This window comes from Lactuca saligna, chromosome 1, assembly GCF_052625555.1.
Source record: "Lactuca saligna cultivar CGN05327 chromosome 1, ASM5262555v1, whole genome shotgun sequence".
Lineage (NCBI taxonomy): Eukaryota > Viridiplantae > Streptophyta > Magnoliopsida > Asterales > Asteraceae > Lactuca > Lactuca saligna.
Window position 1 is genome coordinate 28,266,097 of NC_136417.1, and position 13,955 is coordinate 28,280,051.

A 13,955-nucleotide genomic window follows, 5' to 3' on the forward strand; every position below is an offset into this window, starting at 1 on the left:
GAATCAATTAAAAAAAACCTATTTCGGTTAAAACTGAAGTTTGTTCATCTCCACCTTGGATAGATTATTTATTTGAGCTATTGAAATATAAAATATAAGCTTTAAAAATCTTGATTTATACATATTTTCTTTTGCCAAAACAATAGGTTAGTTCACTAAACATAACTAAGGTAGGTCACAATTTTCATTTCTCTATACTTCTTGTTAAAAAAAAAAAAATAAGGTAGGTCAAGTGACCTACCTTTGTAATATGTGGACTCGTCATTGCTTGCACAACTATCATGTTAGTGTATTTAAGGCAGTGATTGATATGCAACTTCAAGAGCTTAACCATCGCTTTAATGAAGCCAACACGAAATTACTTCTTTGTATAGCTTGTTTGTGCCCACGTGAGTCTTTCAAAGCCTTTGATTTGGATAAACTAATGGAAATGGCTACACTTTACCAGGAAGAGTTTCGAACAGAATATGATCTTCAAATTCTTGAAGTTGAACTTAAAAATTACATTAAAGATGTGCGAGAAGATGAAAGATTTAATCAACTGAAGAACATTGGAGAACTTGCCAAAAAGATGGTTGAAGTACAGAAGCATATAATATATCCTAAGGTTTATGTTCTCTTGAAACTTTCATTGATCTTACCCGTTGCAACAGTAAGTGTGGAACGCGCATTTTCAGCAATGAAGTTGGTAAAGACTGATATACACAACAAAATGGGTGATCAATTTTTAGTGATAGTTTGGTGTCATATATTGAGAAAAATGTTTTACGAAGTATTAGTAATGACACGATTTGTTGACCTGATAAAGACAATCTTCCTAGTACACAACAAGGCAATGAAGAAGGAAACACAAGGTTACACACACTTGTGTATCTGATTAACATAAAAGAAACGGATTACAAAGGAAGCCATAAAAAGGCATAACTTAAAGAAAAAGATAACTTCTACTACACTACCACTAACAAGAAAATAGGAAACTACAACTTGATAATTGCCCACTATCTAGAGGAGAAAATACTAGACAAATTAAAATAAACAAAAACTAAAGTAAGGATAGTGACAAGCACGTGAGCTGCTTGCTTGAACCTAGATGTTGCTCATTTAATATTCCCTCTCAACATCAACTTCTACCATACCCATCATGTTGTTAAATTCAATAAGCTTTTCACTTGCTAGACTCTTGGTTAGGATATCTGCAACCTTCTTAGTAGTCTTCACATATTGCAAGTCTATTTTTCCCATTAAGACCTTCTCTCTAATGAAGTGGTAGTGAACTTCAATATGCTTGGTGTGAGCATGAAAGGTAGGATTCTCAGCTAATTTGATGGAGGACATATTGTCACACAAAAGTGGAATGTTGTAATCAACTTCCTGGTTTAGATTCTTCAACAGTTGAACAAGCCAGGTACACTCTTGAGCTGCCATAGCAGCAACTCTATATTCCGCTTCAGTTGTGGAAAAAGACACAGTGGGTTGACGCTTGCTACTCCATGATATGATGCTAGACCCAAGCATGAATACATAGCCAGTTGTTGACCTTCTTGTATTCAAGTGACCGGTATAATCAGCATCACAAAAGCCCATCAATTTTCAATCAGGTTCCCTCTTGAACTGAACACCATAGTTCAGGGTAGCTTTGATGTATCCTAATACTCTGTGTGGAGCTCCATGATGAGGCTTTCTCGGATTCTGCATAAATCGTCTTAAAACACCAACTGTAAATGATATATCTGGTCGCGTCAAGGTGAGATAAATCAGCATTCCCACCATCTTTCTGTATAGTGTTGCATCTTCTATCTTACTTCCTGAATGTGCACACAGTTTAGCATTAGTATCCATGGGTGTCACTGCTGCTTTACATTCCAACATTCTAAACCTCTTCAACAAATCAGTACAGTACTTTCGTTGATGCAAAACTATGCCTTCATCATCGTAACTTAGTTCGAGTCCTAGGAAGTGACTTAGTCTTCCCAGGTCCTTCCTATGGAAATTAGTGCTCAGATTCTCTTTGAGTTGACTGATCATATCTTCCAAATCACCTGTAATTATTAAGTCATCTAAATGAATAAGAACCAATGCAACTTTGATTCCAACCTTCTTCACAAATAAGCTAGCATCTGCTGGAGTACTTATATACCTGTTATGTTCAAGGAATTCAGCCATTCTTCCAAACCATGCCCTTGGAGACTGTTTTAGCCCATACAAGGCTTTCTTAAGTTTACACACATAACTTGGATGACTTTTACTCTCAAAACCATGAGGTTGATCCATATGAATCACATGGTCTAAGTCTCCATACAGAAAAGCGTTGCTCACGTCCATTTGCCATAGATCCCATCTTTTACTTGCCGCCAAAGCTTGCAAAACTCTAATTGTAGTTATCTTAGCCACTGGGCTAAATGTGTCCTCATAATCCAGCCCGTATTGTTGTGAAAAACCACGGGCTACCAAACGTGCCTTTTACCTTCTTATTGACCCATCTGCTTTATTTTTTATCTTAAATACCCACTTGCATGAAACTGGCTTCACATCATCTAGCTTTGGAACTAAATCCCACGTTTGGTTCCTAATTAGGGCATCAAATTCTTCCTTCATTGCCAAAACCCACTCTTGTTTGGTTACAGCTTGATCATACGTGTCTGGTTCTGTTTCTACTTCTTCAACTATTGCAGCATTGGCATAACGAGGATTTGGTTTCCTGATTCTTGATGATCTTCTAGGATTTGGAGTTTCGTTGTTGTTATCATCATTAACTACTCCATTAGACTGTTCTAGAGATTGACCTTGAGTATGAACCTCATCATTATCAATCACTATATCACTCCCTACCACATCTAGTCTCACATTTGATTCCATCTCTTCATTAAGAAGTTTAGAATCAGGAAGAACCTCATGTTTTTCTGACCACCAATAGGAATTCTCATCAAAAACCACATTCCTTGAAACATAACACCTTCCAGAGTTAGGATCACAACACCTCCATCCTTTTCTCTCTTGATCATACCCCACAAATAAGCATCAAACAACTTTCTTTTCCATTTTACTTCGCAAGTGGTTAGGTATGAACACATAACATACACAACCAAATACACGTAGGTGACTCACATTGGGCTTGATCTCCAAGAGCTTTTCAAACGGTGACACATAATCAAGATTTTGTTGCGGAATCCGATTAGTCACATAGGCAGTTGTTTTCATTGCTTCTGCCCAGTATTGCCCTGGAACATTTTTATCATGCATTATACTTTTACAGATCTCACCCAAGTGTCTATTCTTTCTCTCAGATACCCCATTTTGTTGTGGGGTATTTGGACAAGTCAGCTGCCGTTTGATCTTATTTGTTTTTAAGTACTCACTGAATTCTGTTGCGAGATACTCCCCTCTATTATCAGACCGGATGCAGCTGATTTTGTGTTTTGTTTCTTTTTCAGCTTCCGCTTTAAATTCCTTGAACTTGGCAAATGTTTCATACTTTTAAGGCATGAAATACACCCAAACATACCTTGAGAAATCATCTATGAAGGTTACCATGTGCTTCATACCTTTGATAGAAGGTTTCTTTACTGGTCCAAACACATCGGAGTGTACAAGTTCTAATGGTGCTCGAGACTTGTACTCTGATCTGCCAAATGGTTGCTGATGAGCTTTACCAAATTAACATCCAACACATACAACATCTTTTCTGACTTCGAGTTTTGGAAGGCCCTTAACCATTTATTTCTTCATCGTGAGTTCAAGCTTATCATAACTCACATGGCTCAGCCTCATATGCCACAAGTCTGCATTTTGGTTTCTTTTTGTTTTCTCTACATAAGTTGTTTCTACTGACATTACTTAGAATCTGATCTTCTACCTTTCAAAATGGGTTTTGAGGGGGTCTCAAATTCTTTAAAAATCTTCACATCATCCGGTCCAAATAACACATAATGGCCAGTGGAAGCTAACTGTGAGACTGAAAGAAGGTTCTTCTTCATACCTGGTACATGGTACACATTCTCGAGTGTTAGATCTTTGTTGTTATCTTCCAGACATAACACTACTTCTCCAACATGTGCAATTGGAAGCTTGGAATTATCAGCAATTACAACCACTTTGCTACCACCATAACTTACTGAACCTTTTATCTTCTCATGTTCCCCTGTCATATGATTAGAGCAACCCGAATCGACAATCCATTCATCAAAACGGTTTCGATTGTTCTCGGTGATTGTTGTAAGTGCTAGTGCATCATCAACATCTTCAACTTGTGCATACATCGCTTCTGCATCCCACACCTCTTCCTCCTGTGATGTTGCAGCATTCCCTTCTTCCACTTTCTCAAATCTACAGTTACGTGCCATGTGGCCTTTTTGACCACAGTTGTGACACTTGTAAGGAAATCGTTTATTGTGATGGCGGTTCTTTGATCTTTCTTCAGATGACTCGCCTTTCTCATCCTTGTAAGCCTTCTTTTCTTTTTCTTGATTCTTATTTTTGTCTGTATCTTTTCTGTTCCGGTGATTTCCTGAAGATCTTTGTTTTCCTTTACCTTTCTCTGCATACAAAGCTTCTCCATCATCCTTGATAGGTACCCCTCCCATCTGTTTCGTTAAAGCCTTCTGTCTAGCCAATAGAATTTTGAATTCAACAAAGGAAGGTTGAGTTGCCCAACCTTGAATCGCTATTACAAAACTTCTGAATTCAGGTTTTAGCCCATGTATGATTATTCTTTTCATCCTTGCTTCACCGATTTTAGATTCTGGATCAAGTTCCACAATTTCTCTGCATGTAGCTTTAACCTTGTGAAAGTATTGTGGGATTGTCATATCTTTCTGGGAAATAGATAAGAGTTCATTCTCAAGAAGTTTCAACTTCGTATCATTCTTCTTTGAGAACAAAGTTGATAAGATATCCCATGCTTCCTTTGGGTTTGACACATCTCTGATGTGCTCAAGTACATCTTCTTCAACGGTTGTTTTTAAAACAAACATAGCTTTGCCAGCCTTGATCTTCCACTTACGTAAGATCCCATTATTGTCTTCCGCCTCAGGTTGCTTAGTTTCAGTCCCATTCACGACTTCCCACAGGTCTTGCCCTTGCATGTATGACGTGATGCAAGTAGACCATGTGTTATAGTTCTGATTGTTAAGCTTCTTAACACCACCAACGACCTGAAGTTCAGCCATTGATACGCGGTCTCTGATACCACTTTGTTGACCTGATAAAGACAATCTTCCTAGCTAGTACACAACTAGGGAACACAACAAGGCAATGAAGAAGGAAACACACAGTTACACACACTTGTGTATCTAATTAACTTAAAAGAAACTGATTACAAAGGAAGCCATAAAAAGGCATAACTGAAAGAAAATATAACTGCTACTACACTACCACTAACTAGAAAACAGGAAACTACAACTTGATAACTGCCCACTATCTAGAGGAGAAAATACTAGACAAATTAAAATAAACAAAAACTAAAGTAAGGATAGTGGCAAGCACGTGAGCTGCTTGCTTGAATCTAGATGTTGCTCATTTAATACGATTGTGAAATTGTATCAAGCTATAAGACCTCGTCGGGTACAATTGTAAGAACTTTAAATCTTTTTTTAATTACTTATATAACTCAACCCGATCCAAACCCGTTATATATATATATATATATATATATATATATATATATATATATATATATATATATATATATATATATATATGATTTTTTTTGTCTATTTAATTTAAATAGTGAACTATGTGGTTTTAGGTTCTAGACTCGCTACTGATGTTGATTTTGAGTATCCGTGCAATTTACTATAATCAATATAATAAAATGCATTATGCTTATAAAAGTACAAATATATACATGCATCCCAGTTTAAATGGAAAACTCGATTTTTAGAACTAGTAGGCATCATTTGTAAACCTTAAAACTTATTAGCTTTAAATCTGTCATAATTCGTATTAGAAGACATCATTATCGTGTGTAAGCCTTCCAACTTATTAGCTTAAATCAGTAGCAATACGTATACAATTGGCATCTTTATCTTGTTTCTTTAAATCATCGTTCTGTTTTAGCTTCTGAATATCACTAAATCCTCGATAGAAACAATGTTGTCAAAATTGCAACAAGAATTGTAGGAATTTTTGCCAGTGAATACGCAGCCTCGTTTTTCCCTATCACAAAAATGTCACATTATTATGTAGCAAAATGAAATATTGGAAGTACATCAAAAGTATATTTCCAACCCATTGTTTATATATACGTGGACTATATTTTATTTCTACAATATCAAATTAGTCAAATAAATTTTTTAGCTTAAAATAAAACCTACGAACATTTTAAAAATCAACCAATAATATAATTTGATAATATTTTCTTATAATTACTAAAAAAAAATGCTTTTAAAACTACTTACCACCAGGTCCAGGTGAGGCGACACTGCTAGGGGGCGACGGCGGTGGGCCGAGACCGAGGCGGTTACAGTCTCCATCCAAATAGCCTGCGAAAACGAGAGCAAATTTCAGATTTCAGAGTTTGAATCCTCAAAAATAGAAACAGGGGGAAAATTAAACGACGATTCGGAATTATTCGGTTACATTGTTTCATGCAAACGAATTCCGGATTGTTGAACAAATTAGCAGCACGATCGTGACATTGACAATAGTGTCCGGTTCCGGTTGAGTTCACCACACAGTCGCCATCGCCACACCAAACTAAGTTACAAGCTGCAATCAAATCATTAATTAATTAATTAAAGTCATCGGAAAATAGAAAGAGGAAGGATGAGAATCAATTGATCGATGCTTACGGCTGGTGAAGTTAATCGGTGGTGGAAATGGCGGCGTCGGAGGTTGTGTACCACCGCATGAGAAGTCCAGAGAACCTGCATGTCAAATCAAACTTATGAACTATCAGATTAGCGATAATTAATCATATATGAAACAAGAGATCATCGATTATTAGGTGATTTCAGTGATTAATTTATTTATTTGTAAATGAGGGAGACTAACAGTTAGGGATGATGCAGGCGCCAAAGGACATAGGTCCAACTTGGATGGTCTTCCAGCCAGGATTACAGTCGCAATGAAATAGTAGCCCTAATAGATCAGGTACACACGTCCCTTCTCCACAGGTTGCGTTTGTACACGCATCTGTTTTTTATCAAACACACCACAACTCACATTATTATCTTACCTTATATAAAAATTGCTGTGTATATATTAATTAGGAGCATGATGAGGTGGCATTGAAAACGTAATATAAATTAGTTTAAGAGTAAAACATTTATAGTGGTGGTGATACCTTGAAGAGAGTAGGAAAAGAAGGCGGAGAGGCATAAAAGAAGTAAGAAACACGAGTTTGAGTTTGAGGTCATCGGAATATAACTAACAATCAAACTTGTGTAACTACTTCTCAGACTGAATCAACAAGTCATTGACATTAATTAAGATTTAAGACGGGTTGTTGATGAGTTTTATACCCAAAGACAATGACAACATCATCGTAAGGTTCACCAAGAATGGACTTGGGCGGGGCTAGCCATGATTTTAAACTTTTCTGTTTTTTTAATGTCGATTCAGACATTCTAATAATCACAGTTTAGGCTGTTTAAGATGCCAAACCAAACACAAATTAACAAATTCACAAAGAAAGAAAACAAGAAAAAATTCCATGTTTATGTTTCCCACCATTACAGATGGAATTTTACTGCATCACATATGTGTATGTTATGCAACAATAGGAAGCATTTTCAGATGTTGCTATGAACCAGTGATTTTTATTTATTTATTTATTTATTTATTTATTTTTTTGTCATTGGGTTGATTTGAAAATGCTTTTGCAGAGTTTTACGTTTTCTGATTGTCAAGATCGGTTTGATGGTCTTTAGATCCCTCTGATGAGTTAATGTTTCAACCGGGAAGGAAACAATTAAGAAAATGATAAACCATACCATCTGAATGGCCTATGCTTCAAGAATCACGTGAATTTAGCATGTTAGAAGTGGGGTACATTTTCATTTTCATTTTTATTTCTATTTTTCACGTATTATTATCATCTTTATTGAAAAAAAATCACAAAAAAAAAGCAACAAAGATACGTATTATCATATATTACTATTTTTTGTTTTATTTAGCAATTTATGAAAATAACCTCAAATATTATTGTGCTTTATTATTATTATTATTATTATTATTATTATATAATGCACCCCGGTAAAATGATTATCTGGATATTTGGGGCATGTCAAGGTTTAAACCTTGAACCTTCTTTGTAAATTATAACATCTCAACCACTAGATTTTTATTATCACATCTCAACGACTAGACTCTTATTATCACATCTCGACCACTAGGCTCTCATCACGAGGAATAGATGGAACAATTATGTTCCCATCAAGTTGAATATATTGATTTCGAGATTTTCTCTAAACCAAATTCCACACGTGTTAAACTTGCTAAGGGATCGACTTAGATTATATAATTTGCCCGCTTTGTGATCATTCTTCCAAAATTATGATTCATCTTTTCATTTTGAGTATGTCGCTCATTAATATTTAACATCTCACTGCTATAAGAGTATAAGAATATAAGGTATGAGCATGTTGCACCTCGTTATTGGAGAGATGGAGCATCCTCAACGTCGTTAAGAAGCATCAACTCGTAGTTGTGTTGCTTCTTGTTGTGGCCATGACTAGATGCAACATGATTTTCTATTGGTTGAACAAGTTCTCTCTCTTTATCTCACCTCTTAACATGGTGTTATAACACCATGAACATCATTCCCTCTTCTTGTTGCTTCTTGTTACAACACCACTTCAAGTTGCTCATACCATATACTCTAAGAAAGTTTGAAAATGTCTTGATGCGGTCATTATTACTACTTTTTTGGATCGTTGGAAACATTGCAATAGCGTGATATTTGGAACGGTGAGTTCATATTGTCTAAATTTCTTACTTTGGATTAGTAATAGAAAAAAAAAATTGATTGAATTGGATCGTTTTTTGCTTCTTTGACTTTGTAAAGTTTTTACTTGCACCTTGCTAGTTTTTAATATAATTTTATGTTCCAATAAAACTAGCAATCACCAAGATCCAGTGAGTTAAAAAAGAGAATACTTCACATTTGGCGTACCCAAAAAATAATAGACATGCAAAACAACCGAGCCCAAAAAATCGAATATTCAAATTCAACTAGTTTTTGGTCGTAAGAAAAAAAACAAAAAAAAGCAAAAAAAAATTATATTAGCTTGATTTTGATTTGATTTAAATACCAAAAAAACAAACCAAACGACATATGCAATTGATTAACATGGGTCATGGTTTCCATCGATAACTACAATATTAACATACATGTACGTCGTCATCATTAAGCTACTTTTTTTTTTTAACTTTATCAATATGCGTAACTAAAAACACAAAAATCAAAAAGCAGAAAACCAAAACACCAAAAGCGAAAGAAAACAAAAGTCATCGGTTGCAAATGTTAAATCACATGTTATATACACCACTTAACGAACAAAAAAATCACTATTAATTTTGTGCATGTAATGTACCCTTTTTCAAACTCAGAAACGCATTTTTTTGTTAGATTTTGGTTCTAGCCAAAAACCAAACCATGTCACCCCTAATAAATCACAATGTTCTCAGATCAAAAAGTAATGTCCACACTTAGAGACCATTTTTCACAACATGACAACCAAAGAATTTTTCACAATTGGCAAATAACATACAATACACATCACACGAAAAAAGGTTTTGGGTTATTTTAGTTAGGCAGATCCGAATTCTGAAAACCATTTTTCATGGCGTTCAATATCAGCTGCAGAAACACTAGGTTGGACTTTGGTAATGGCTTCTTCAAAATCACACATGGCAATTGGATCTTTTGCCATATCATCTTTAGACATGTTTTTAATCTCTTCACGAGTCTTTCCTGCTATTTTACGCCGCATTCCATTTAACGAAGCATCTCGGCATACATTTGTCAAATCATCACCACTATATCCCTCCGTTCGACGTGCCACGTCAGCAATGTCCACGTCAGCAGCTACCTGATAATGTCAATGATATACACAAAACATAGTAGTGGATTCAGTAGCCACTCTGCCAAAAACATGCATTTACAATAACCATGTTGATAAAATTTAACAAAAACAAATAATTTACTACGATTGATACAAAGAAGACATGACCCCATGTTTATTGTTTTAACTTTTTAATGAAAACTGTAAAGCTAATTATTTTAATTTTTAACATACACTTCTGTTCTGTCCGGTTTTTTTTTTTTTTTTGGTTTTTTGTGTTTTATTTTTACCATGTTGATAAAATTTACAAAAACTAATAATAAAAAATGACAACTTTTACACATGTTCATTTTTCGGTGTTTTGTGTGTTCTTTAACATAATCAATTAGACTTAAATATACAAAACATAATTGTACTTCAGTTTAGTTTGGCTTTTTTTTTTTTTCACTTTTTAGCTTGGTTTGGGTTTTTTTGCACACACAGAAATGACATTACCTCAACGGTTTTCAAATTAATCTTTATAAGCTCTTTTCTGCTCTCAAAATTTGGGAGAGGAATATATATACGCTTTTCCAAACGCCGCCTGAAACCCCCAGAAAGTAAAGAATTCTTATTGTAGAAGCAAAAGACAGGATAAGGGTAAAAAAGTAATTTTGTATATGATTAGCTTTAGACCTTAGTGCTTCATCTATATCCCATGGAAAATTTGTAGCAGCCAAAACCATCACTATTTTGCGACTACCATCTTCATTTGTGCCTGCGTTGTTTACTCCATCCACCTGAACTAGAAGTTCAGATTTAACCCTTCTAGAAGACTCATGTTCCCCTGAAGCCCTGAAAATATGAAAGAAATCATGATTTTGACCGATTTTAAATTAAAGGGAAAATAAAAAGTCTTACCCACGAGAAGTGCAAAGGGAATCAATCTCATCAATGAAAATTGTGCTTGGGGCATAAGCTCTGGCCAGGTCAAACAAGCATCTGACCATGCGCTCACTCTCTCCACGCCATTTTGAAGCCAAAGTAGCTGAAGAAACATTAAAAAATGTGGTCCCACATTCTGTTGCAACCGCTTTAGCCAGTAATGTTTTCCCAGTGCCAGGTGGACCAAACATAAGAACACCTTTCCATGGTCTCCTAATCCCCTAAAATTCCAAGTAACAATCAATGGAAATACCACACATAAGCACAAGGAAGGAATCTATGATTACATGTACGTACTCTAAAAGACATTCAAAGCAACTACTAGAGCTTCATCCAACAGTATCACATACCTGAAAGTAATCAGGCATCAATAAAGGTAGAACCACAGCTTCCTCTAGAAGTCTTTTTGCTTCGTTCAAACCTGCAACATCTTCAAATCTTACTCCAGGGGTGTTCTCTAAGACATCCCTTTCAAGCATTGCAGCCAAGTCATGATCAGGCCCCTCATACTGCCCTCGTTTTGATGTGTGCTCTTCACCATCTCCATTCTGATGATTGCAATATAATGTGCATAAGAGAGAGAGCAGTAACAAATATTACTGAAACCAACAATGTTAATTATTATGCAGTGAAACTTACCATGGAATCATCCTTTGAAGAATTTGGCTTCCCTGAGCTGCTACCTTTTTTCCCAGTAGTTGATGCACGAACTCCTGAGTTAACCCTACTAGAAGCACCAGCTTTTCCGCCACGAGCAGTGGCTCCACCTCTGGTAGTACTAGTAGAACCCCGAGCCCAAGCTCCATCTTGTGGTGATTTCCTTGAACCCCCAACTCCAACTTTTGCAGATCTTCTATTTGATGTGTCTCGACTGGGTGGTCTCCACACATCAGGATCATGATCATCCATCGGAGCACCAGAAGAAGTTGGGTACTCATCCAGTGGTTCAAACACAAATGATGATTTATTTGTAGATATAGGAGGTGAAGACGCCCTTCTACCCATTGAAGTCTCCTTGAAAGATCTCTTCTCAGAATCCAATTGTTTCACAACTTCTGTCTCCTCTGAAAGAGCTTTTTTTACGTTCATCCACTTTGATCGAACCAGAGGATCATCAAGGGAGCTCAAGTGCCTGAGACATGAACCAAAAACATCTTTTAATCACAACCGAATGATTAGTTTCCAATTAGGAAAGCAGTAGACAAAAATCTCGAGTATATAAATTACAGAAGATCAAGTACCTAATGTGGAAATCATAATTTCTATGAAAAACACTAATCATGTAATCTATCAAACAAAATGCATAAACTCATATTTCAACCACAAAGAAATGAAGTGAAAATATCTCGATTCGGTCAAGCAAATCCAGCAGTTCGTTCTATTTCAACTACAAACCTTCTGATTCTTCACATAGCTAATACCTACTAACTCGATTTTAAGATCTAACGACAATGTGCGTGCTGCTGAGTCTATATTTGAGCTAAATAACAAGAGAGAAGTAGATACTTGTTGATCTGAGCGATGGCGCCATCGAAGAAGATCACGGAGGTATCATAGAGACCTTCAATTGCATATTCTCTAGCTAATTTCAAATGATCTTGTAATCCTGCAAGCGACGCCCCTGCCATGTATAATCAACCGCGCTGCTGTCACACAAAAAGTTAAATCCTAGGGTTTTTCTTATAAAGTTCTCAAAGGAATCGATTCAAATTAAAGCAAGAATACTTCAACGATCTTGAAATGAACGGAAACATAATTCAAATCTCCATTTGAATGTAAAGTTATCCAAGAAACATGAGTGAAGAAGAAGAGTTTGAGGAAGATGACGGCGACGTTTAAACGGCCGAGAAACGGGCAAATATTAGATGCGCTTTCGCAATCCGTTCCTTTGTGGTTAGTTGTCCACGTGTCTCACAAAAGCACTAATAAAAACTTATTAGAATTTTATTTCCAAACTTACGCTTTCGTAAAAGCATTTGTTTTTGTTAAAGGAGTAAAGGACAAACGATTTAGCAGATTTCTCATTTCTCACCGTAATATTTTAACAGTGAATTCCAGTTTAAGTTTTTTATAGAGCAAACCCGGTCCTTAAAAGAATTTTCACAGAAAACTTTCCACACATGGGGTCTAATTGAAAGAGACAAATTTACATCTTTAAAGATTTGAACTTTTAACTTCAAACTCACATGGGTATCAAATTCAGTGCATCAATCCATCTAAATTGGATATCAATTGCATAAAAACATTTGTAATAAATCAATAATTTAGACTACACAGTGTGGTATCACTAAACAATAAATCTCTCTCTCTCTCATCATCATCATCATCATCTAAAACACACCTTAACTTTCTACATTAATAAGCAAGAATGACAAGGTTGCGGTGGAGATTAGTTGGAGTGTGGTATCATTGGCACCGTATCTTTTGGCCTTATAAAATTATACGGTATACACAATGCTTGAAAGATTGTCATATCATCACCATTTCCAAAAGGGTGTTTATATCCCTCACATCGTAAAAAGACGCCAAGCAAGAGAAATAGTATATATGATGAAGTTACATCATATAGGGGGGGCGGTATACATTATTGACAAGTAGTTACATTGGCATGAATAGTATATATGATGAAGTTACATCATATAGGGGAGGCGGTATACATTATTGACAAGTAGTCACATCGGCACCATGCCAGTAACATAATAAGTATACACACAACTTAAGAGTTAAGTTCTAGTAGCCAATTAATGGTTTAAACTTAGCTTATATTGATCCATTTTACTTTGTATAGCCAAATGACCATTTTTGTGTAAAATAAATGTATTTGACCAACTTTTTAATATGTTATCAAGATCATTACTAAGTTAGGAACAAGACATTCTTGACTATGGGGTAATATATTACGTATGTTTTTCTCATTTGCACCAAATTTTTCTTAAAAGCTTTCTCTATGCGTGAAATGGTAATTTCAATACGTTTTCACTTATTGACTATGTTTCTTTAACTTTTTCAATCAAATCAAATGTCATC

General features: G+C 35.6%; 2 protein-coding genes across 2 annotated transcripts; one reads left to right on the top strand and one right to left on the bottom strand.

Annotated features, from left to right (window-relative positions):
* The first annotated feature begins 310 nt into the window (after positions 1–310).
* Positions 311–924, top strand: LOC145004138 (uncharacterized). Its single transcript, XM_078963036.1, has 2 exons — positions 311–716; positions 809–924. Exons 1-2 carry the CDS (start codon positions 311–313, stop codon positions 922–924), a joined length of 522 nt encoding a protein of 173 aa, XP_078819162.1.
* Positions 925–9,514: 8,590 nt separating this feature from the next.
* LOC145030082 (katanin p60 ATPase-containing subunit A1-like) lies at positions 9,515–12,840 on the bottom strand. The gene is made up of 7 exons (XM_078978512.1): positions 12,435–12,840; positions 11,568–12,060; positions 11,279–11,476; positions 10,905–11,149; positions 10,680–10,838; positions 10,500–10,587; positions 9,515–10,031 (listed from the first exon to the last, which is right to left on the bottom strand). Exons 1-7 carry the CDS (start codon positions 12,554–12,556, stop codon positions 9,750–9,752), a joined length of 1,587 nt encoding a protein of 528 aa, XP_078834638.1. The 5' UTR covers positions 12,557–12,840; the 3' UTR covers positions 9,515–9,749.
* Positions 12,841–13,955: the final 1,115 nt, after the last annotated feature.

Excerpts from the sequence above, each read along its gene's own strand:
- LOC145004138 (XM_078963036.1), top strand. The coding sequence starts at position 311 with ATGCAACTTCAAGAGCTTAACCATCGCTTTAATGAAGCCAACACGAAA. Across the intron at positions 717-808 it reads TGATATACACAACAAAATGG|ACAATCTTCCTAGTACACAA; the intron begins GTGATCAATTTT and ends GACCTGATAAAG.
- LOC145030082 (XM_078978512.1), bottom strand. The coding sequence starts at position 12,556 with ATGGCAGGGGCGTCGCTTGCAGGATTACAAGATCATTTGAAATTAGCT. Across the intron at positions 11,150-11,278 it reads TGATGCCTGATTACTTTCAG|GGGATTAGGAGACCATGGAA; the intron begins GTATGTGATACT and ends TTGGAATTTTAG. Across the intron at positions 10,032-10,499 it reads TTAATTTGAAAACCGTTGAG|GTAGCTGCTGACGTGGACAT; the intron begins GTAATGTCATTT and ends TGACATTATCAG.